Source organism: Ursus maritimus, unplaced genomic scaffold (genome assembly GCF_017311325.1).
Source record: "Ursus maritimus isolate PB19 unplaced genomic scaffold, ASM1731132v1 scaffold_1, whole genome shotgun sequence".
In the NCBI taxonomy this organism is placed as follows: Eukaryota; Metazoa; Chordata; class Mammalia; order Carnivora; family Ursidae; genus Ursus; species Ursus maritimus.
The window spans coordinates 23,449,587-23,472,158 of NW_024423343.1; the positions used below are offsets into that span (position 1 = coordinate 23,449,587).

General features: G+C 35.7%; 1 protein-coding gene across 8 annotated transcripts in view; it reads left to right on the top strand.

The window, feature by feature from the left end:
* IKZF2 (IKAROS family zinc finger 2) overlaps positions 1-22,188 on the top strand; it is a 150,592-nt gene extending 128,404 nt beyond the window's left edge. For all 8 annotated transcript variants that reach the window (XM_040641140.1, XM_040641148.1, XM_040641131.1 and 5 more), the window contains 3 exons: positions 862-999; positions 8,957-9,100; positions 15,066-22,188. In XM_040641140.1, coding sequence (XP_040497074.1) covers positions 862-999; positions 8,957-9,100; positions 15,066-15,790 — 1,007 coding nt within the window. In that variant the 3' untranslated portion in view covers positions 15,791-22,188. The remainder of the gene's footprint in view (positions 1-861; positions 1,000-8,956; positions 9,101-15,065) is intronic.
* The last annotated feature ends 384 nt before the right edge of the window (positions 22,189-22,572 follow it).

The following is a 22,572-nucleotide window of genomic DNA, read 5'->3' on the forward strand; positions in this document are numbered from 1 at the left end:
TTTTTTAATGTGAGCATCGAAGTATTTTACCTGGTATACTGAGATATGGCTCTCTGGCTACTAGGAAATAATTCATTTCCTGAATGTGAAATGCATTAGTAAAATAAAAAAAGAAGAAAATGTCACTATCATCGTATAACTAAATAGGTTAGGACTTCAGTGGTTATTGTTAATAATCCTGACTCAGAGCACCTAGTAGGTTAATTCTTAGTAATATAAGAACAGTGCTGATGTGGGAGAATACACTTATCTGCTGCAAAGTTTTGCATGTATGAATAGCTATTACCAAGGTGGAAAGAAAAGAGAAACTCTGCTTTTATCTGTACTTTTTCTCATCACTTGAATTCTTTTTAGTGTCTTTGGTACCGTACCGTGAATAATCTTTTCATTAAACAATGACATTCCATTTATTGCATTTTAGTTTTCTTTAGTAAAAATTCTCTGTCCTTATCCCCCCCAAAAAATAAATTAAAAAAAAATTCTCACCATGTATCTAGGACACTCCTGATTTGTCTTTTGAATGAGTCAAAGCTGAGAGAATTGTGTAAGAGCAAATGTTAGTGTTACGAGTCAGACAATTTGAAGACTGATCATCAGCCCCTCATGGTCTAGGATACAGTCAGAGTGTGAATTTGATTCAGTATTTCCCTTATCACCAAAGGTACGATCTGCCTTATCTTCTTGCCGTCTTTTAGTCTTGGTAGAAGTTTATTAGCTTTTCTTGCCTAAATCAGAGTGTGGAGGAGGAACAGATTTGAGACTGAAAAGCATATAAATGCTTCCTCCACACTATCAAAAGTCAGATGTTAATTTTGCTTTGGATGAGACTGACGGCACACTAATCTTGAGTTCTCTTCGCAGTGGGTAAACCTCACAAGTGCAACTACTGTGGACGAAGCTACAAGCAGCGCAGTTCACTGGAGGAGCACAAGGAACGCTGCCACAACTATCTCCAGAATGTCAGCATGGAGGCTGCTGGGCAGGTCATGAGTCACCATGGTGGGTAGAAACGGCATTCACCGTTTTCATTCCCCCTCGCTGCTTCTGTAGTTCTTTAGGGATTAAACAGTTCTCCCTTCCCTTGAGCATGAAGATAAAATCTTACTCTTTTTTAAACAATTTTAGATCACATTAACTTTGCATGGGTTTATCTTCTTAAGCACTTGAAACGAGTTGAGCTTTGGGACCCTTGGCGAACAAGCTGTACTGAGTTTTTGTGAAACTCCCAAATTATTTCTGATAACATGTGTTTGAATTAACATAATAATGACAGCCGACTTGGAATACACCAAAGGAAGATAGTATTTACTCTTCTCTTTCATTGGCTGCACCAAATAGTTAGAAATGGTTCTAGGAAAGTCTATAGAGTTCCTAAAAGGGCTGGTTGTGTATTTTCATTTCTCATAGGTAAGTGATTAGTGATATAATTGATATAATTGGAACTTTTTCTAATCTGTTTTGTGATTTATCTTGGAAATTACTCATTTTGCTTTCTACAAGTGTAGGGGACAATCTAGACTAAAATTAGGCACCACTTCCCTCCACAGAAATCAAAACCCAAGCAAAACATCCTCGTCTCCGCAATATACAATAGCAGGTAGGAAGGCAGCTTCTAAGGTTTATCAATTAATAACTCTCTATTACTGAAAAATTAATGTTGATAAATCAGCCTTACAAAGGAAAGTTATGAATTTTAGTTTAGATTTGGAGCACCCGTCTTGTCCTATTAATTTTATATTTGTACTGATTAATTTTATCATTCATATAAGTATGTATAAAAATCTTAACTTATTGTTGCATTTCTATCTTTTATTTTAAAAAGCTTTAGCTAATATCAAATAATGTAATTGGAGAATGCTGTAGTCATTTTCAGAATATAAATATCTATTTAGCAACTTATAGACAGCTCAAGCATTATTTGTGGGTTTTGTTTTGTTTTATGTAGTACATACTGTGGAACAGTGTTTATTGGCTAGCAAGTGATTATTTGTTTTTTTGAGTTGGGAATTTAATTTAAAATATTTATTTTGTTACCCTGAATAATTGAAGCATTTCTTCTTGAGGGTAGTTTATATAATCTAAAGAATTATTTTATTCTATTTGTTGTTGTAAATGAGTCCTCTATTTTTTATCATCATTATTAACTAACATTTTTGAAAACCTGTGTTTTATGTCTTAGTAAATTTGATATTGCAAGCTTGCATTACCTGGGCTTATGAGGGTAGCATAAGATCCAGAGCAGGGAATTTAAAATGGTGGCTCTAGGAGTCCAACAAACCTGGCCTGGCTGTGTGGCGTCTGTGTCACAGACTTGGTGTGAGAACTAAATGTGATTGGATGTGCAATAAATACCCATTAAATAGTTCTTTTCACTGTTACATTTCAGGACATTAAATATTAAGAAATGTTAAATGTTCCATGCCCTATAAAGTTATGTTACTTACCAGCATTAACTTAGGTATTTGAGGTTTCATTTGTCGTTTCTGTTTAAATTGTTGTTTTTAGAGGTGGCTTGAAGCAGGGTAACTGATGGAGGCTTGAAGGCATGCCAAAATTTTCTAAAGACACCTTGTGGTACTACTACTAGTACTAGTTTTTCCATATATGTCCTCTCCTTGCTGTTTTGACATTTGATTGGATTATTAATTACATTAATTCCTTTTCCATTACGTTTTTTATAAAACTCAATGGAAAGTGTGTTGCACACACATCTGAATAAGAAATAGAGTCTCTTCTAAAAGACTTCGTGTTGTTACAGGGAGGTAACTTTATATAAATAGTCAACACTTAACTATGAGTTGGCAAATTAACCAGTTATAGAATGAGTGCTGACGAAAAATTAAGCAGGCGTATTTTGGGGGGAAAAGACTTCTAAACAACCATGGCATCAACTCTCATTTCCCAGATTGCTTAGCCCTTAATAATCAGAAGCCCTTTATAGGTTGCTGTAAAACTGGAACAGAATGGGGAAAGGGGGAAAGACACAGGTGCTAGGTAGAGCAGGGGACAAAGCCAAAGACAAGTCTGTGGGGAGGGTGGAAGAAGGAGATAGGTTTTGGTATCATTTATACACCCAAATATTTGTTCTTCAATATTGGATATAGTTTTAACCACATAAGTTTATATTAATGTTATTTCATGCTGTATTTCTTCTGGGCATGTTGTAATAATAATTTGAGATGATCCTTAATCTCCTTTTTATTCTGTTAACACTCTCAATGCAGAATTCGGTGTATGGGGTAGGAATTGATAAATGCCATAAGAGGAAAAAGTATGGGCAGAATGCTTCTAGAGTTCATCATTAACCTTGCCTCACATACATAGCTTGGCACATATCTCCTTTTAAAAACAGCCACAGTGAAATTCATATTTATCCCCTCCCTTACTATCCTGATATATCTTGTCTATTTTTTTAATCTTTTCTTTTAGTGGTAGAGGTGGGGGTTGCCATCATTGTGGTTGCCATTAGCTCTTTGAAATTATTATTCTTTTTTGTTTTGTTCATATCTGACATAATTATGTCTCCTAGTCTCTCTTTCCTAAAACATGTTCTTCCCCATGTTGACTCTTCTAGGAGAGTATATCTGAAGTCAAAGAGGCATTCTTTCACTTCCTTCAGGAAACATTTATTGAGGGCTTGCTAGGTGCCAATTTTTATGAAACATTCTGGGGATATAAAGATAAATGGACACAATTTCTTTCTTACATTTATAGTACGGTAGGAAATAGGTACTTCAAAGAAAGATGAATAAAATGAAGCAACTGCTCTAATAAAGACGTGTACACACTTCTCCAGGAGCACAAATGTAGAGCTGACCTAACTCTGTCTCGAGAAATCAAGGAACGCTTCTTACATGCAGTGTTTGGTTAGTACATGAGGTTGAGAAAAATTGTACAAATGAGACAAATTCACAGAGACTGTATGTTCCAGGCAGAGCAGTTGCCACAGGCTAACACTTGGAGGTACAAAAGAACATTAGCAGGTTCCTGGACCTTGAACATAGTTAGAGTTAAAGAAGTGGTAGGAAATAAGACTGACGTGATTGGTTGTAATGCAAAAATGGAGCCTTTTATGCTAATCCAATGTTTGAATTCCATTGGGGTTATCAGTTTTGTGTCTTGTAAAGAAAAATGTCACCGATGTAGAATATAGGAGAGATGCCTGACTGATGTGTGAGGAGAGACTGGAAGTGAGAATGCCAAGGAAAAGATGAGAAGGCAATAGCAGGAGAGGAGAACAGGGTGAAACACTTAGGACATATTTAGGAGGTAGACTAAAAAGTTTTTGAGTTTGAGAGAAAAGGAGAAAATCATGACTTGTAGTTTTGGAAATAAAGATAATAATAATGGATTTTAGGGCAGATTATCTTATTTGAAAATTATCTTTATACTCATTTTTCAGGTCTGTTTAGCTTGAAGAAAAAAACTTTAAACGCCAAAGTATGTAATTAGCTTTTACCCCCTTACCGGAAGACAAAAATGAAAGCATGAACCAAAAGATAGCTAGCTTTAAAGCAAAGAACATATATTCTTAAGTTTGTGCTTTTGAATTATTTGAGAAAGGGAAATTCTTTATTGCAAGTTAGGGAACATAATTGAGAACCTGTAAACTTCTTCAACTTGTTTCCATTGGGTAACATTATTTCCTTCATGAAGTCATTCAGGGAAAATACATTGAATATTATATTTGTCTCGTATCATAAAAGGTACTAGAGACACAACTAAAATGCAATCCCTACATTAAGGTTACTTACCAGCTACTGGAAGAAATAGACCAGTAAACAAACAGAACACTGTCTGACAGGCTTTATAGGGGCATATAGGATAGATGTCCAAATCAGACTCTGGGTGTTCAAGAGGAATTTCTGGGGAAAGTTATGTTTGAGTGGAGTTTTGAAAGGCAAGACAGCCAGCTAAATAAATGGAAGAGTCTTTATGCAGAGAGAACAGCACGTGTGAAGAAACAGAAGCCTAAAGAACATGGTGAGTTAAGGACCTACAAGTAATTGGTGTAATTAGAGCGCAGTTTGTAAGGGCAAAAGAAATTAGAAGGTGATAAGGTCAGAGAAAAAGTCTGTGAAGACAATATCGGGCCAGTTGTGCTAATAAGCAAAGAATTTTGTACTTTAACCTAAAAAATAATTGTGGATTAACATTTAATTGCTAGTAACATAGGACATCAATTAGAAGAGTCAACAGAAGCAAGTAGACCATTGCAACAATCTCCTGATTGGTCAAGTTGGGGTGAGTAGTCTGGTATATACAGTTAAAAATTGAGAGCAACTGCAGATATAGAACCTAAAATACATAGTACCTCCATGTGTGTATACGAGGAGGAGGTGGTAGAGAGAAGGGAAAGGAGACTGGGTGAAAGGAGGAAAACCTAGCATTTGCCACAAGTATTTAGCATGGATGACCAGGTAGATAGTGGTGACATTCAGGAAGTTGATAATTAGGAAAATAGGAGAAGGCTTGGGGTGGGAAATGGAGATTTCAGTTTTTGACATATTATCTTTTAGGCACCTGTGAGAGACTGAACCACCAAGTGAAACTGTCGGAGAGGAAGTTAAATATATAGATCTCAAGTTTTCAAGAGAGGTCTGGGTAGGAACTATGTATTGGGAGCCATCATTATATAGGCAGTAGCCTGAAGTAATACGTTTTCTAAAGTTATATGGGTAACTATAGAGTGAGACATCTAAAAGGCCAACAATGTACTAGGAAGAAAAAAAGAAAGAAAAAAAAAAGCCATGAAGATGAGTAAGAGCAGAAAATGAGAGAATGGGAAGAGTGACTTCACAGAAGCCAAAGCAAGCGAGTATTGGCACCATCGGATGCTATCAAGAAAATAAGAGAACTCAATTTTTTTTTTTTATATTTGGCAACATGGAGAAAATGTATGACAAGGTAGAAGACATCCATTATTTTTGCCTGCCCTACATACCTTCTTCTTTTGATAACAAAATTTCCATTTTCCTTTAGAGAACTGTCTCCCGTTGCATGAAGCCATGTCAGGACTGTCAGCCTAGGTTCCCTGCCCTCTCTTGGCCAGAGGGTGGACATGTGACTTAATCCATGTCCCTCAGACTCTATCCTCTTGGATTTTGAATTCTGAGTGGACTGTTTGGTAAAAATAGCTATGTTGGGAACACTCTTAGGTGCTTCTGTCTTTAAGATTTATCAATATGATGAGATAATGAAATAATAGAAGTATAAATATATTTTTATCTTGGTTAAAACATCAAAAATAAGGCCAAGAAAGAGATTTGATTATGAAGTTTGCTCTAACAAGTAAGATTAGTTTATTGGTGTTTTCTTTTAGCATATATAAATCTCTATGTGATTGTTGCATTATTGAATTAACTTAAGAACTCGTTTTGTGTTTCAAGCCCAAACATTGTACCCAGATCCTTGAAAGCAAAAAAACAATTCAGATTAGTTAATGTAACTGAGAAAATGTAGCAGATCTTTTCCCAATGGCAGACCTTAAAAAATATGTCAAACTTGTTTATGAAAAGTCAACACTCAAATTATATCTACAAAAGAATAATGTAGCATAATGGCTAAGGGCCCAGACTCTAGAGCCAAACCACGTAGGTTCAACTCATATATTCCCTACTAACTAGATGTAAACCGCAAGGAATCTCTGAGGTTTATTGCCCCATCAGTAAAATGGAAATGGTACTTATCTTGAGGGGGTTATTGAAAAGATTAAATGAATTATTAAATCCAGTCTTAGAACAGTACTTAGCACATAGTATATATCAGTTATTATTATTATTGCTGATATGTTAGAAACAGGATCAGTATTTGATATGTGAAGGGCTGATGTAAAATAGAAGTAAGACCAGAGCTCTGACAAAGTCATTGTTTTCAGTTCACATGAGCTTCATTGAACTTGGGACAAATCATCTGAATTGAGGTGGATGTGGTGTGGGACAGTTCGCACACCCAGGTTTCGTTTTGAGTGTTGAATGTGTGCAAATATGAAAATTCAAGGTTAGACTTAGAGCAAAACTGCCAAGTTTTAGACTACTCATTTCAAAACTAATTAATGTATTCAATTTGGGGGCAAACCCTGTTAACCAGTTTTGCTGTTTTTTTAGCAAAATTTACAACAACAAACCTTTTTTTCTTTCCTTCTTTCATTTTGGATCCTGGTTTGTGACATATTTTCATCTTCAGTCCATACATGGCCTGTTTTTTAGCTTTATAGTTATGTTTAATAATGTAGTGAGTGCCTATAAATCCACCAGTCAAAACAGAAGTTAAGATTTTGACAATAATCTGTATCTAATTAATGGTTCCCAATCACATTCATTCTCCACTGCCATTCCGTCCTCCTTACCACCCTTGTTTGAATTTTTTGGTCAGCCTTTCTTTGCTTTTCTTTTTGAGTACTTGTTTTTATTTTAGTTGTTGCTAAAACAGGACATAATGTTTTATGTTAACATCTTGGGATATGTATTTTTCCTCTTGATAATATCATGGATTATATCAGTATAGAAAATGACCTGAGTGTTTCCTTGTTTCTGAAACTCTTAACTTCCTTCCAAATTAACATCCAGTAATTGTGGCACCTTTTGTCAATTGTAGCCATATCTTATAGACATTGAAGAGTAAATTTTTCTGGCCCATCCACTGGACTACACTAAGGTTAACCCAAAACTTAGATTGAATATCAATTTCTTTAAACATGTCCAAATTAGGAAAACATTCTTCTGTTGCCACTTTCCATTTCTTCAAAATCAGCAATCTGTATTGGTTATTAAGTAGGTCACCTGAATTGTGCACTGGATTTTCTTAACTTTCATCTCCTGCTTTCTCATTTTATTTTAGTGTCCGCCCTTATAAATGAGAATGTATCGTGTTTCACACAGTGGAACTATTCTTTACAAATGAAAGGAGCAGAATAAATCATTTTACAGTATATGCGGAACAAGTAAAGATAGTCTAAGATATGAAACCTTTAGGTTCCCCAACAGTACTGGTACAGATACAATTTAGAGAAAGCAACAATAATCAAGAATAAGTTATGGTCTTTCCTGTGAACATTGGCTTCAGTCATTGATCTCATCTGTCTCAGATGTTACTGTATCCTTAAACATCCTTTGACAGTATTTTTACTCAAAAACAACTTTGATAAGTTCTTTGTCTGTACTATGAATGTCCATATCTAATGTCAATATCTCTGAGCTAATCTGTTAGCCCACAGCAACTTAATGAAGAGGAAGCAGCTTTGGAGAGTTTATGTCCAGTGAATTAAAGCAATTTAGTGAGCAAATATGCCGGTATGGAAATGGAATTTTTTATCCTGCTGAAGAGCCCTTTTTAAAATAAATTACAATCATAAAGTGGCCACAGTTTACTATGTGTAGACATGTTCAGAATTAGAATTCCTTCATGAAGGCTGCTTTGTGCAGGTATTTATCTACTGCCAATAGGACTAACAGCTCACTCAGCTCATCAATAGAAGATCTGCTACAGGAAAATACACGGGTGAAAAAAAAAAACTGGTTAAATATGGTGCGTTAGTCCGTGTGTCTGTTTAAGCTTTCCTGCAAAACAAGTTGACTTACTTAAATTGTTTTAGAAAAATAAACTCCCAAAGCCTTGAAAACAGTGAAGTTAAAGCGGTATTGATTTTAATCACTGTTAAAAACACTTTCAGAGGAGTAAGCTGAGGAACAAGATGAACATGTTTGCCACCAGTAGTGGCCAGCAGCTTATGTCATTGATCTGAGAGACTCAGATAAAAACAAATCCTGTGTGTGTGTGTGTGTGTGTGTGTGTGTAAAATTAGAGCGTGTACTTAAACACTAAAGATTCTTCTTTCTCCTTTTATTCAAGCATACTAGCTTATGTTTAACACATGTTGACATGGCACATCCAGCTTTGTATCTTTTAAAATGTTGAAGAAATTATCAGATTGCATTTTTTGTATGGTTTTGCATAGTACCTCCTATGGAAGATTGTAAGGAACAAGAGCCTATCATGGACAACAATATTTCTCTGGTGCCTTTTGAGAGACCTGCTGTCATAGAGAAGCTCACAGGGAATATGGGAAAACGTAAAAGCTCCACTCCACAAAAGTTTGTGGGTAAGCATTACAAATGATTTTACTTCTTAAAAGGTGGTTTTAATGGGCAGATGTAGGTCCCATGTATTACAAACATGGATGGTATATTTCAGTACAAGAGATAAATACACATCTCTTTTGTCCATTATTCATTTCCACTTCATGCTGTTCTGTAGGTACCACACTTACACACACACACACACACACACACACACACACACACTTAGGTATATGGGCCTAGGAAATAAAAGGAAGACTGATCGAAGTTGCTATCTCAAAGTGAAATTACATAGAAGGTATAGCAGTATATAAAATAAAATGTTCATTTATCTACAAAATAAAAATACTTAATGAAAATGGTGTCGTCTGTAAGCTAGTTTTGTCATCTTTTTTCCAGTTTGCATTAGTGCCAGGTCTTTAAACTCTTTTCTTTACCTGCTATTAATGCTTTCTGTATTTGATTTGGAATTAAAAGAAATACTTTCCCCCCCAAATTCTGCATTAGAAAAGTAATGCAGCAACCTACATTCAAGACCTTTCATATTTGGATCTTTGTTTTCATGCAGCCTATGATTTTGAAACAAAAAGATTAAATATGATGTATTTAGACTTTTCTTTTTCATTTCCAAGCCCTTAGATATTCTTTAATATGCTCAAAGTTGGCATCGTTCTGTACACTGTAAGTCACAAAGTGTCTCTAAGGATGCAAAAAGCATCCAAGTTTAAGAATGTCTAAAAATAGTGATTCTATATAAAGAATTGCCATTAATTATATATGTAATATATCTATTCTTACAGACTTTATATAGGGTAAAAATTAGAAGAGAAAGATTTTCAAATAGATTCTCTCATTCTGGTGTCAAAGAGTATTGTGGAACATCCTGCTATAGGTTGAGTTGGTGAATGGGAGGAAATACTCTCTTTGGTTATTTCAGGGAGGGAAGGCTAATAAAATTCTTTTATTCCAGTAATCACTTAGAGATGATTTCCTTCCAATCTAAAATTGAAGAACTAAAAAAATCACCAAAATATCATTTTAAGACAAGCTGGAGAGATTTATTGACAGAGCTCATTGAAGAAAAGGCTAGAGACAGCCCTAACGGATCACAGCTGATCCTAGGTCAATTTAAAGCTCCTGCAAGAATACTCAAAGGCCTGCCTTGGGCCCTGAGTAACTTTTCTTTCTGTCTTTCTTGCTTCCTTTTTATAAATAACTATTTTTTAAATGCCATTTCATCTGTTTTTTCGATTGATCAATTTTATGGATGTCCATTAAAATGCCTACATGCCAGCTAGACACTAGTATTGTTGGGAAAACATGGCTTTGTCTTCTGAATCTATTTAGTTCTGTTCTTTGAAATATTTTTGTTTCCTATGACTTAGAGATACTAGTCTCAATTTGATTTGATCACATTCCTTAGAAAAGAGGGACAGATTTTTTTAAACTACATTTTTATTTTTTTAATTTCTAAAAAAATAAGAAATAATAAAATAACATTAGATTTTTATTAGGAATTTAATGGTATTTTTTATTTGGATTATCCTTTGTAGTAAAATATAAAAAAACAACCACACACTGTCTCTAGGACTTTTTTTTTTATAAATTCCTTTTCACCATGTTCCTCAGTTAAATACTGTTCTTTGACCTTATCAAGCCTTCCAGACCAACGATCCTGGAACTTTCTGCATATCTTTTTTGTGTCCTCCTTTCTTTTTCTCATCCAGCTTAGATTCCACAGTTAATCACGTTTACCACTCTCTTGACAATATTCTTGACTCTCTTACTTCGTTGCCTTTCTATCACCTTCTCCTGGTGAAACTCCACTCTCTAGTGAAAAGAGGAGCACCTTTCCCACATCTACAGAACTGCTAGTACCTGTGTAGAAAATCCCACAGCCTTACAAATTGGTGTCACTATAAATCAATGAATCAGTGATCTCCAATATCAGTTGTTCCATCCATATATTCCATCATTTATTCCATCCTTCAACAGTCCTCTCTCCTACTCAGCCCTGTAGCCACTTCAAAATTTCTTCATTCTCCACAAACATTGTATCTCACTCCTTGATGGTATTATAGCTCAGCTTACAGGGAATAAAATCAGTCAAAATAATTTCAATATAATATCACTAGTCTTATAAAGATGATGTGTATTTATATAAATACTTTATTTTTTTCCTCTTTGTTTCAATGAAAGAAGTAGCCCTCTTTCTAATTAAGGTTAATTCCTCTTCTTGTGCTATGGAATTCTCCTATCCTAGCCCCCCAAATATCTTACATTATTATTCCTTTTTCTCACTTATATTTTCAACCTTTCCCCTCTCTTGGCATTTCCCCTTTCATATTTAATATGATAAATTCTAATCATTAAAAAAAAAAAAAGTCTTCCCTAAAACCCAGGTCTCCTTCTAGCTACTACCTACTTTTTCCTTCCCTTCAAAAATGGAGTTGTTGAAAGAGTTCTCTATGCTTGCTTTCCATAATCTCTTTCCTTCTACTCACTCCCTAATCTATGCAACCTGACTTTCTTCCCCATGCTACATGTGTGCCATAGTGCCAAGTGCAGCGGACCCTTTTAAGACTATCTTACACAACTCCTAGAGAGCATTTGCCACTCTTGAATAATTAATTCCTTTTGAAATACTTCTTTCCTTGGTATCCATGACATTGATCTCTCTTGCATTTCTTCCAGCTTTTCTGCTCCTTCTCAGTCTTCATTATGAATTTACCCTTAACAGCTATGCAAATGGAGCAAAAGTACTAATGGAGGACTCCATTCATGTGCCTAAATATTTTAATATTTTAAATCAAGCTGAAAAATTATTGTGTTCTACCTTCCTAAATTGGAAGATTGAGTTCAAATAAATATAGAATCCTCAGATTCCTTAGAATTCCACACCAGACCTTGACAGCATGAGCAGAACCACTGCCTGACCTGCAGCCAGGCCTCTCTCTTCGACCTACTTCTGGTTCTGTGCAGTACCAAAAGGGGCCTCATGCACACGTACGTAGAAACCTTAGCCTGTACATTCTCTTTCTTTTCACATTGCACCCCACACACAGTACATAAAGAGTAGTGTGTTGGCCACTCCTCAGGCCTAAGTGTGTGAATACCAGCAGCACAACTGGTACTCAGGAGGATAGACCCTATGAAGAGGACTGTGCTAACCCCTTGGTGCAAGCTCAGTGCCATTTGGGCAACGAATTCTGGGGTCCTGGGTATCCAGGGTATGGTCTAGGGAGTAATCTCTAGATAGGCACATTCCCTTGGCTATACGCATTCCTCATTCCATGAGGAGCAACAGACTCTGTAAACATGGGGCCCAGTGCAAGAATCCAACTTGCCTTGGTCTGTGGGCAGGCATTACAAATCTTGGTGTTCTTCCAGGTTCTATTTTTGACCTTCTCTTCTTCAGACTTTACCTATGCCTGGGTTATATCTTCTATTCTTGTGGCTGCAGAAGTCACTTTCTATCAACTGATGACTTATATATCTATATCTCAAGCCGATATCTCTCTTCAAAATTTGAGACTATATTTTGGTAGTTACTGGACTATGACTATTACTCAGTCTTTTCCAACGTGCACTGCCATCCACTAAGTGTCCCAAGCCAGAAACTTGGGCTCCGGGCGCCTGGGTGGCACAGCGGTTAAGCGTCTGCCTTCCGCTCAGGGCGTGATCCCGGCGATCTGGGATCGAGCCCCACATCAGGCTCCTCCGCTATGAGCCTGCTTCTTCCTCTCCCACTCCCCCTGCTTGTGTTCCCTCTCTCGCTGGCTGTCTCTATCTCTGTCAAATAAATAAATAAAATCTTTAAAAAAAAAAAAAAAAAAGAAACTTGGGCTCCATGTTCAACTTCTTTCTCTTTCTCATGCTGTATGTCTAGATAATCACCAAGCCCTAGAAACTATATTTTCTAAATTTCTCTCCATTCCATCCAGTTTTCTCCATTTCCACTGCCACTGTACTAATTCAGTACACCATGATCTTTATGGCAATAACTTCCCAAACCATCTCACTAAACAAATATCTAATCAAGTCACTTCCCTGTTTAACCCTGTTAAAACTTACTGTGCTTAGGATAAAATTCAAATTCCTTAGCTGTTGAATGAGCCCTGTTATTAGCTTTTCCATCTTTCTCCTCTATTTCCACTCTCAGCTATATAGGGAAATGTAAGTAATCTCTTGAACAAATCATGCCCTCTTGCCTCTGAGCCTTCCTACCAGCTGCTCCACCCCCACATTCCTTTACTTGGCTAGTATTTGTCATCACATTCTTATCTCTGATGCCACTTTCTTCAAGAAGTCTTCTTTTACTCCCCTAATTACATATTCTTTTTATTTGACCGCATAGCATGTATCACACTGTATTAATAATGATCCCTAAATTGCTGTCACTTCCTCTAAACTGTAAGCTTAGAGAATGTAGATTAGGTTTGTCTAGCTCAACTTTTAAACTCTTAACATTGTGATATCTTAAATTGAATGCCATGAAATAAGGTCTCATCAGTTTTTTCTTCCATTTTCATTACTCTGATCATTACCCTGATCTCACTTTGGGGACCTCTCTTCAAACCTGAAATTAATACTACCTACCCGAAAATGCTTTTCCAGAATTCAGTTCTGTGGATCAACGTTTTTTATAAACATTACAAATTAGGCATCCATCTATAACAACATACTAAACATTTATAAGAAGTCCACATATATTTTTAAGAGTTTTTATCTGTGAGGTTTACCTATCAAAGTAACCAGGCAATTAGTAGGAGACCGCATTTAGTGGCAGTATTTAATAGATTAAATATACTGTCCAAAGCTGGAAATAGTTAAAGGAGAAAACTTAAAATTACTTCTCCTGCTTTATGCACAGAACTCTTTCATGGTTAATCTTTAGAGACTATGTTGAAGTAAAATATAAATTTGTTGATGTTAATATTAAAGGGGAAACTACAAAAATCCTTCACTCAAGGTATAATATAGAAAATTAACAATGGGTGTACATACCTGCATCATTGCCCATATGTCTGAATAAGGAAGGGGTGGTGTAAAAATGATTAAATCTCCATTTCAAGAAGCAAAACAACAAAACACAGTATTTTCCAAGTTTATAAATCAACTACTTTTGGAAATAACTCCTGTATTTAAACAGTCCTAAATTTCATTCAATTTATCAAACAATACTTTTTTTGAGAGAGAGAGAGAGAGAGAGAAAGAGCACTCGCACACAGGTGGGTAGGGAGGGGGCAGGGGAGAGGGAGAGAGAGAATCTTAAGCAGGCTCCATGCCCAGCACAGAGCCTGACCTGGGGCTCCATCTCATGACCCTGAGATCATGACCTGAGCTGAAATCAAGAGTCAGTCACGTAACCGAATGAGCCACACAGGTGCCCCCCACAAACAATACATCTTTTAACAGTATTTTAATGGTGGTGTTTTTTTAATTCTCTCGGGTGACATATACTGGCTCTCTCTCTTTTTTTCTAATATAGCTGTTAAATCAACCAAATTAACCCTATGTAACAGTGAGGTGACAGATGTTATAACCAGATCACTCTCACTTTTGTGATCTTTGTGGCTTGGTCACTGATGTCTAAAATATGCAAAACAGGCATAGTCTCTGACTTATTTTCACCTGGTATTTCTTCTTTTGCCTATAGTCGCTGAGCTGTAGACAAGTGGAAATTTTAATTGAGAATGAAAATAAGATAAGACACTCAATCATACCTTTCAGGCTAGATGCATTTTCATGATGGCATTAAAACAAGTGCAAATGGCTTGTGAAATTCTTATTACTAATCCTCTTTGCAGGTTGAGAGTATTTGTGAGTCTCAGCAGAATTAAAGAGCCCAAATGCTTGATCTAAAGAATAAGATTATCATATTATAGAAAATGGAGACGATTAACTTTGTACATTTATATTTTAATCCAATCACTAATTTCGTTGTATTTTGTTTGTTTCTTACTTTTCTCGCCCTCCTCCTTTCAGGGGAAAAGCTCATGCGATTCAGCTACCCAGATATTCACTTTGATATGAACTTAACGTATGAGAAGGAGGCTGAGCTAATGCAGTCTCATATGATGGACCAAGCCATCAACAATGCAATCACCTACCTTGGAGCTGAGGCCCTTCACCCACTGATGCAGCACCCGCCAAGCACAATCGCTGAGGTGGCCCCAGTTATAAGCCCAGCTTATTCTCAGGTCTATCATCCAAATAGGATAGAAAGACCCATTAGCAGGGAAACCTCCGATAGTCATGAAAACAACATGGATGGTCCTCTCTCTCTCATCAGACCAAAGAGTCGACCCCAGGAAAGAGAGGCCTCTCCCAGCAATAGCTGCCTGGATTCTACTGACTCAGAAAGCAGCCATGATGACCACCAGTCCTACCAAGGAAACCCTGCCTTAAATCCTAAGAGGAAACAAAGCCCAGCTTACATGAAGGAGGATGTCAAGGCTTTGGATACCACCAAGGCTCCTAAGGGCTCTCTGAAGGACATCTACAAGGTCTTCAATGGAGAAGGAGAACAGATTAGGGCCTTTAAGTGTGAGCACTGCCGAGTCCTTTTCCTAGACCATGTCATGTACACCATTCACATGGGTTGCCATGGCTACCGGGACCCACTGGAATGCAACATCTGTGGCTACAGAAGCCAGGACCGTTACGAGTTTTCATCACACATTGTTCGAGGGGAGCACACATTCCACTAGGCCTTTTCATTCCAAAGGGGACCCCTATGAAGTAACGAACTGCACATGAAGAAATACTGCACTTACAATCCCACCTTCCCTCAGATGTTGACATACCTTTTTTTTTTGTTTAATATTATTACTGTCATTAATTCTTATTTTGTGGACACAGTGTCATTTGCTCTGCCTAATTATAAGGAAGAAACAGAAGAGAGAAGGGACAAGGGATATTGTTTCTTGATAACTTGGCTTGTTTATTTTGTGGGAATTTAAGAGCAGTTCCATTTCTGCCATGCATAAATATAAGGTGTATCATGCTTTGGGAAAAAAAAATCACTTGACTCATAGATTCACCTGAGAGATTCTAATTTGTCACTGATGTTCAGGATTACGATTGAAGGCAGGAAAGTTCAGAGTTTTCTGGGTAGAACTTTCTCAGTTTAAAGTGGTATAAGTAATTTTACTCTTAAGGGAAGAATTTTGTTTCAAAATGTAAACTGTTTTTTTTTTCCCCTCTAGAGATCATGGAACACAAACACATTGTTACTTTCAGTGATAACTCCTTGGATGAGTTGTTGTGGGTTCTATGTTTACTTCCCCAATGGAATTTATAATACGGTATGCTATACACTGTACCATATAGCAAAACTTTTGAACTACAGGTAGTTAAGGACACCTACGATACATCTGAGGTCCTATGATCTTATTTTTCTAAACTTAAGCAATGTTTTCCATAGTTTTGATGACTGGCATTTTATAGACACCCTGGCAGCCTTACTTTTAACACCTTTAATGAATAGTATTTTTATCTAGTTTTAAGAATAACATATGGTCTAAGAGTGGCTAAGAGGCAGTCAGTAGTTTCCAGAAAGGACCTCTACTTTTCATACAGTTGTTTGGGAAGTTTTCTTTTAAAGTTGTAATGTGATGGCAGCATAGTATGCGTATTTGTTTCTAAAAGTATGCTTACGATTGTCACTTTATCAGCATTTAATCAGTGTTAACCAGTCAGCAGAAAAATATAATTAGGCTAACAGTGGGGGGGGGGGACCAACTCAGAAATCCCTTTTCTGGTATGTCTCTTTTCACTGGTTTTTTCAAGCTGTGACCACCCAGTGTTCTATCCATAGTCCATCATCTTTTACTATTTGAGTGGAAGATCATAAAAACCTTGCTATAGTTTTTTGCTTTCCAAATCTCGGGGCAATTACTATTCTACCTGAATGTGGTAACTTGAACCCCATAAGGTTGTGGAACTAGGGCTATTTATTCTAGTATTTCTTCAATAATAATATTTACCGCTTTTGGTGCAAGGAAAAGGGAACGTCTTTGTAACCTGTACATCAGACTACAGATAAACAAAAAACAAAACTTATTTTTACCCTTCTTGGAGTCTAGAAAATAACCTAACCTCCAAGTGCAAGTCACCATGTCCTGCACATCTTTCCGTCTTGAAAACATTCAACTATTTATAAGTCCTTGTCAGAAATGAATCTCAATCCGTTAGTAAAAATTTTCTCTTCTTTTAATCCATGCATATGTTGCCATTTTTTCATGTGCAAATTTTTTATTTCATTTATAAGGGTGCTGTTTTTTTCTCTGCAGTCCAACAGCATTAGAAGGGAGGAACCAAATGAAATCAAATCATTTTGGGGGGACACACTTGGATGCAGAACTTGCTGCTTGTATGGAGGGAGGACAGGCCTGTCCATGACTGGATTATCTGGTAGCCATTTATGAATGCTGATCCTGTTAAGCAGTAACTGATAACTGCTCTAAAAAAAAATCATTGAATAGGATGCTGAAACTATGTTTCTTAATACAGATGATGTGAGAACTAGCAAGATTAGAGACCTATGGACAGAGAAGCAAATCTGGCCCCAGTACTGCTCTTTACTCATTTTCTCATTTATCATCTGCTAATTTAAGCGACTTCTAAGCACTAACACAACTAGAGCGAGGCAAAAATGATTTTTAACTCAGCTCTCCTTTACTGGCCCCTCTTGTAATTATTTTTGGAGAAATGTCCAAACTGTTCCTTTAAATCAAAGAGAATGCACCAAAACAGAGACATGAAATGTTTTAAATAAAATGTCAACTGGTTTTTTTTTCCCCCTGCATGCTTTGGTACATTGTGAACATACCATTTATCCAAAGGTAAAGAATGTTTTTGAGTCTCCCTTCTGCCCCTAACCTAACCACTCAGAAAAATTGAAATTTCATATATTTTTTTTCCTTTTTGGAGGAAGGTAAATAATTCAAGTTTACTGATTTTGTGTTTTAGTGCAATTTAAGGAAGCATTTGTTCCTTTGGCTGTGTGTGGATTTCTGCTGGCATCATCTAGGAATTGTCTTCCTGTTCACTGTTTTTTTCAGTGTATGAACAATTATGTACCTAACTGGCCTGGGATGAAGCTGAATTTTAGGTGGACCTAGAGAGTTGTATATTACCCCTATGAAGACAGTACTAATGTAGTCTCCTTTTCTCATTTCATCTCTTGGAAATCTATTTTATTGAAGGGACTTAATATTTGTGAGAGTGTATTTGCTACAAGCGTATACTTGTACTTTCTTAGCTTCACCATATGAGGAACAGAAAGAGGTAAAGATGGCTCTGGGTGTGGCAGGGACAAATGAGGACGAGGTCAATTCAAATGTGCAGGTTAGAAAGAATTTTTGTGGGCACAGTGCTTTCTGGGAAACTCTGAATGACTATATTTGCATGCCTCCTTCCTCACAAAAGGAAATATGCAAGTTGTTAGGGCCTAAAAATAAATATGAGAGTCAGACACCAAATAAATCAAGTTTTACATAACAGTTATATGCCCAGTTTATTTAGGTGAGATTTCACATTACAAAGTACTTGAGGGGCATGAAAATGGGTTAGCCTCTCTTTTCTAGTTTGGCAAAAATTCAGAAATTCATCACATTGCTTTGCCCTAATTTTGCCCAGAAATTTATCTCCAGCTCTTGCTGGAGATGTGTGCTGCCTCTCTCTAATAGTGGTCAATCACTTTTAAAAAGCCATTCTAATCTGGCTTTTTAAAACAGTGAAAATGACCAATAAGCAGACTGGAAGAGATTTCAAGTCGTTAAAACATTCCATTGAGAATTTTCTAGAGGGACAAAATGGGAGAATGAGAGACCAGGATTTAGATTTGGCTACAAAGTAGGGAATGTCTTTCCTACATACATACAAGCAATTGTATGTGTGCAACAGTGTGTGTATGTCTGTACACACATACACACTCTTTTAAAGAAAAGTCATGGAAAGAAGCAATCAGTGACCACATGTGTTGCAAGAGCACATAAAGAGTTAAAATTATAATTAATACCTGAGCAATTTAGGAAATTTACCAGACTGTATTAACAAATATTGAAGAAGTTATTAGTGTGTCTTTAGGACTAGTTCATTCAACTTAAACCTTGGGTCTTTACAGTCTTATTTCCAGAATAAATCAAAACACACAAAAAGATCTCTAAGCTGATTTGGTATAACTTCCAAAGTGAAAGAAACACAAATAACTTTTGGAAAGGAAGATACGGAAAAGAAAAAATGATTAACTTTTACTTACTGGCAAATGGAGAAAGACCAGAGTATTTTAGTGAGCTTGATGTTTTTATTTACAGTTACTGTGTATCAGTTCTGCACCTCACAAAACTATGAAGTCTTGATATGTTATAAAGGTTTGACAACACATACATTAGTGAAGGCATTTAGATGAAAATTAAGTTTTACTTATTCTCCAAATGTTATTTCATCCTGTCTCCAAAATGATTCCGTAAAGTAGAAAAAGAACAGAAAAGGCTACAAAAATACAAACAAAAATCTCCATGCCCCTAGTTTCAAGACAGAACTTAGATTATGAGAGGTACTGGCTACATTATTATTATTTTTTTTTTTTACTTTGAAATGTTCATTTTACAAAAAGGGATATGTTACATATGTGGTCATCTTTAGTTATATTTTATATATTATTTTAGTAAGTACTATCTGTATACAATTATCAAAAAAAAAAAAATCCCCAAACACAAAAGAAAAAAAGAGTAGGGGTGAAATTGAAGTTTGTATATATGAGAGTTATCTTAGAAATGTTTTTAAACTTCCAGTTTCTGCAAAATAATTAAAATATACAGTAACTGGTATCTTAAGATCCTGAATTTAATGTATTAAATACTTACACAATTTCTTTATATTGGTGCCTTTTTAAAATGCATTGAGAGAGTGTTGGTTAGCTGTTGTAGCTCTACAAACACTTTTATTATGTATTTTTAAAAAACACTTAAATTTGAGTACCATATGATACATCTTCGTGTTCTTAGGGCAAAACTGTTAGAGGAATTTCCAGTACAGAGAATGTCAGCTCATCTGTTTAAAGTAAAAGGAAACTTTGAAACCAGATTTTAATCTTATTAGTTTGATAGTGTTTCTGAATACCATTACAAGATCACGTAGGTAAAATACGGCATAGAGGGAAATTTCAGCTGTGAATTGCATTATGGTATGTGTTTTTGTTTTGTTTTTAAGGAAGAATAAATTCTAGTATCACACAAGGCTTTATTAGTGGAATTTTTGGTCAATAAAATACAGTATTGTTTTGGAATTTCATTTACAGACTAGTGTTGTACTAGTCTGAGACCTCTGTCTCCTAATCTGTTAAAATGTTTTATGGAATAATGTAAAGAAGCAGGTAATTAATTCTCCTTGAACAAAACAAAACTGAACAGTCATATCACATTGCTATTCTCCAAAGCATAATCTCAAATGGTTTCCTACCATGATTGTGTATTACTTGCAATGGATGTGTTAGGATATGACAGCTTTTAAAAAAACAGAAAACAAAAACAAGCTGCTTGTTATACAAAGCAAATGTCCTATGACCAAGAAGCTGTGATATGCTAGTGTTTCTTTTTATCATAGTGTATTGCTAGGCCAAATAATGACACCTTGAATATTTTTACATTTATTGCAGAAACCTAAAATTTTGGGATTTCCATAAGGTTTTTATGTAACATTATATTTCTAGCTTTTTAGTTTTCTCTTGCTGTACTGTAAGTTTGTGGATATTTTTCACATGCACTCTTAGAAATAAGTTCCTAATTCTGTTTATGGGGTTCTTCTCCCATAACCTTGCATTTGTATATTTTCTGTATAAATTTGTTGTGAATTAACCTTTACCCCATACAGAGAGTGGTACGTGAATGACTAGTTTTCTAAGATGTCCTTTTTATTGTGAATAAAATATAAAATTTAGAGGCCCTCTGCTAAGCCACATAAAATACAACATATAACTTCATAAAGGTACAGATAAGCCAGTTTGCAGTTAATTGGGCCCTTCAAATTACCTCAAGTGACACACAGTAAGAAAAGCTTCTCAAACGGGTGGAGGTCACTGAATCCCCTACTATGCACTTATCAGGATTCTACTTAATTTACTGGAAATGGATTTTTAAAAAATGAATACACTGTAACAAGGGAAGGACTCTGGGTTTTGGTTTTCGTTGTTTTATTATTTTGTGTGTGTGTTTTTAAGTAGTTCAATTTCTGAAACTGTGATAAAACACTTTGACTGTCAAGCACTCTCAGATTTTGAACATAAATCACTTCCCCTTCTGTGTAACGAAGGTTTTGTTAGCTCTTAAATTTTGTGTCCTCCTCCTACCCCCCTTTGCTCCCCTGGCTCCGTCCCTTCCATCACTGCCTCTGGACATCTCTGCCTCTCTTTCCCCCACCAGTGCGAAGATTAAGTCAACTCTTACGATTCATCGGTCTCTTAAGTCTTAACATTTTTTGTGTGATTTTTGTTGGCTGTATAATTTGCTGACATATTTTTATACTCAAGTGTAGTTTTATATTAAAAAGAGAAGTAGTTGGATTAAAAATAGTAAGGTATATAACCCTTGTGCTACTTTCACTTTCAAATATTGGGTACCTAAAATAGGACTTCAGAGATTATGTCATCATAATATGGTATGTTTGCCTTCCTTTTTTGTTGGGTTTTGTGTTCTGATTTGGTTTCCTTCTAAAATGTATGAGAGATTAAACAATTTTTTGCAAGAATTTAGAAAGATGTTAAAAGTCTAAAGCAAAAAGTCTTAACTGTCTCCCAGTTGGGAGAAAATGCTTTAACATTACTATAATAATATTCCAGGTTTGGAGGGGGCTCTCCAGGCTTCATATCTGCTCTTAATAGTTGGATCTTTTAGACCATGTGTTATTTGCAATCCCAGAATGATTGCTTCTGCTATTTAGTTTAAAAGATATTTTTTCCTTTTCTTTCTGTACAAGTGCAATACTTTCCTTGAAGTCTTAAAAACTATGGCTATTTTTTTTTAACTGACCTATTCTTTCTTTAGTTAATGACAAAAAGAAACCCTTGAAAATCATGGTATGTTAGTTAAAGGACATAACAGGCAAAGAAAAAAAAAAAAACACTCCGTAGACAAAAGATTAAAGAATGTTGAAACCACTAGTCTAATCTTATGATGTCTATATTTAGGCTAAATTTGCGTTGGAATTGGTAATCTTTTGCCTGAGAAATGTGTCCTAAAGTTGAAAAAGTTGCAATTCTTAAAAGACTGAATTTCCTTCTTACCCTTGCCCAGTGTTTTAAATTAATGACCTAATATTTTTAATTTCATTTTCCTTCTTTTGGAAATGAACTTTAAAATAAAAGCAAAGCACTTAGCTCAATTTTAAACACCTATCACCTACTGAAGACAATTTTTAAGAAATATTTGGAGCACTGTTTTCATACAAATTTAAGTAAGAAGTATTTTTCGTATCATACATATTTATATGT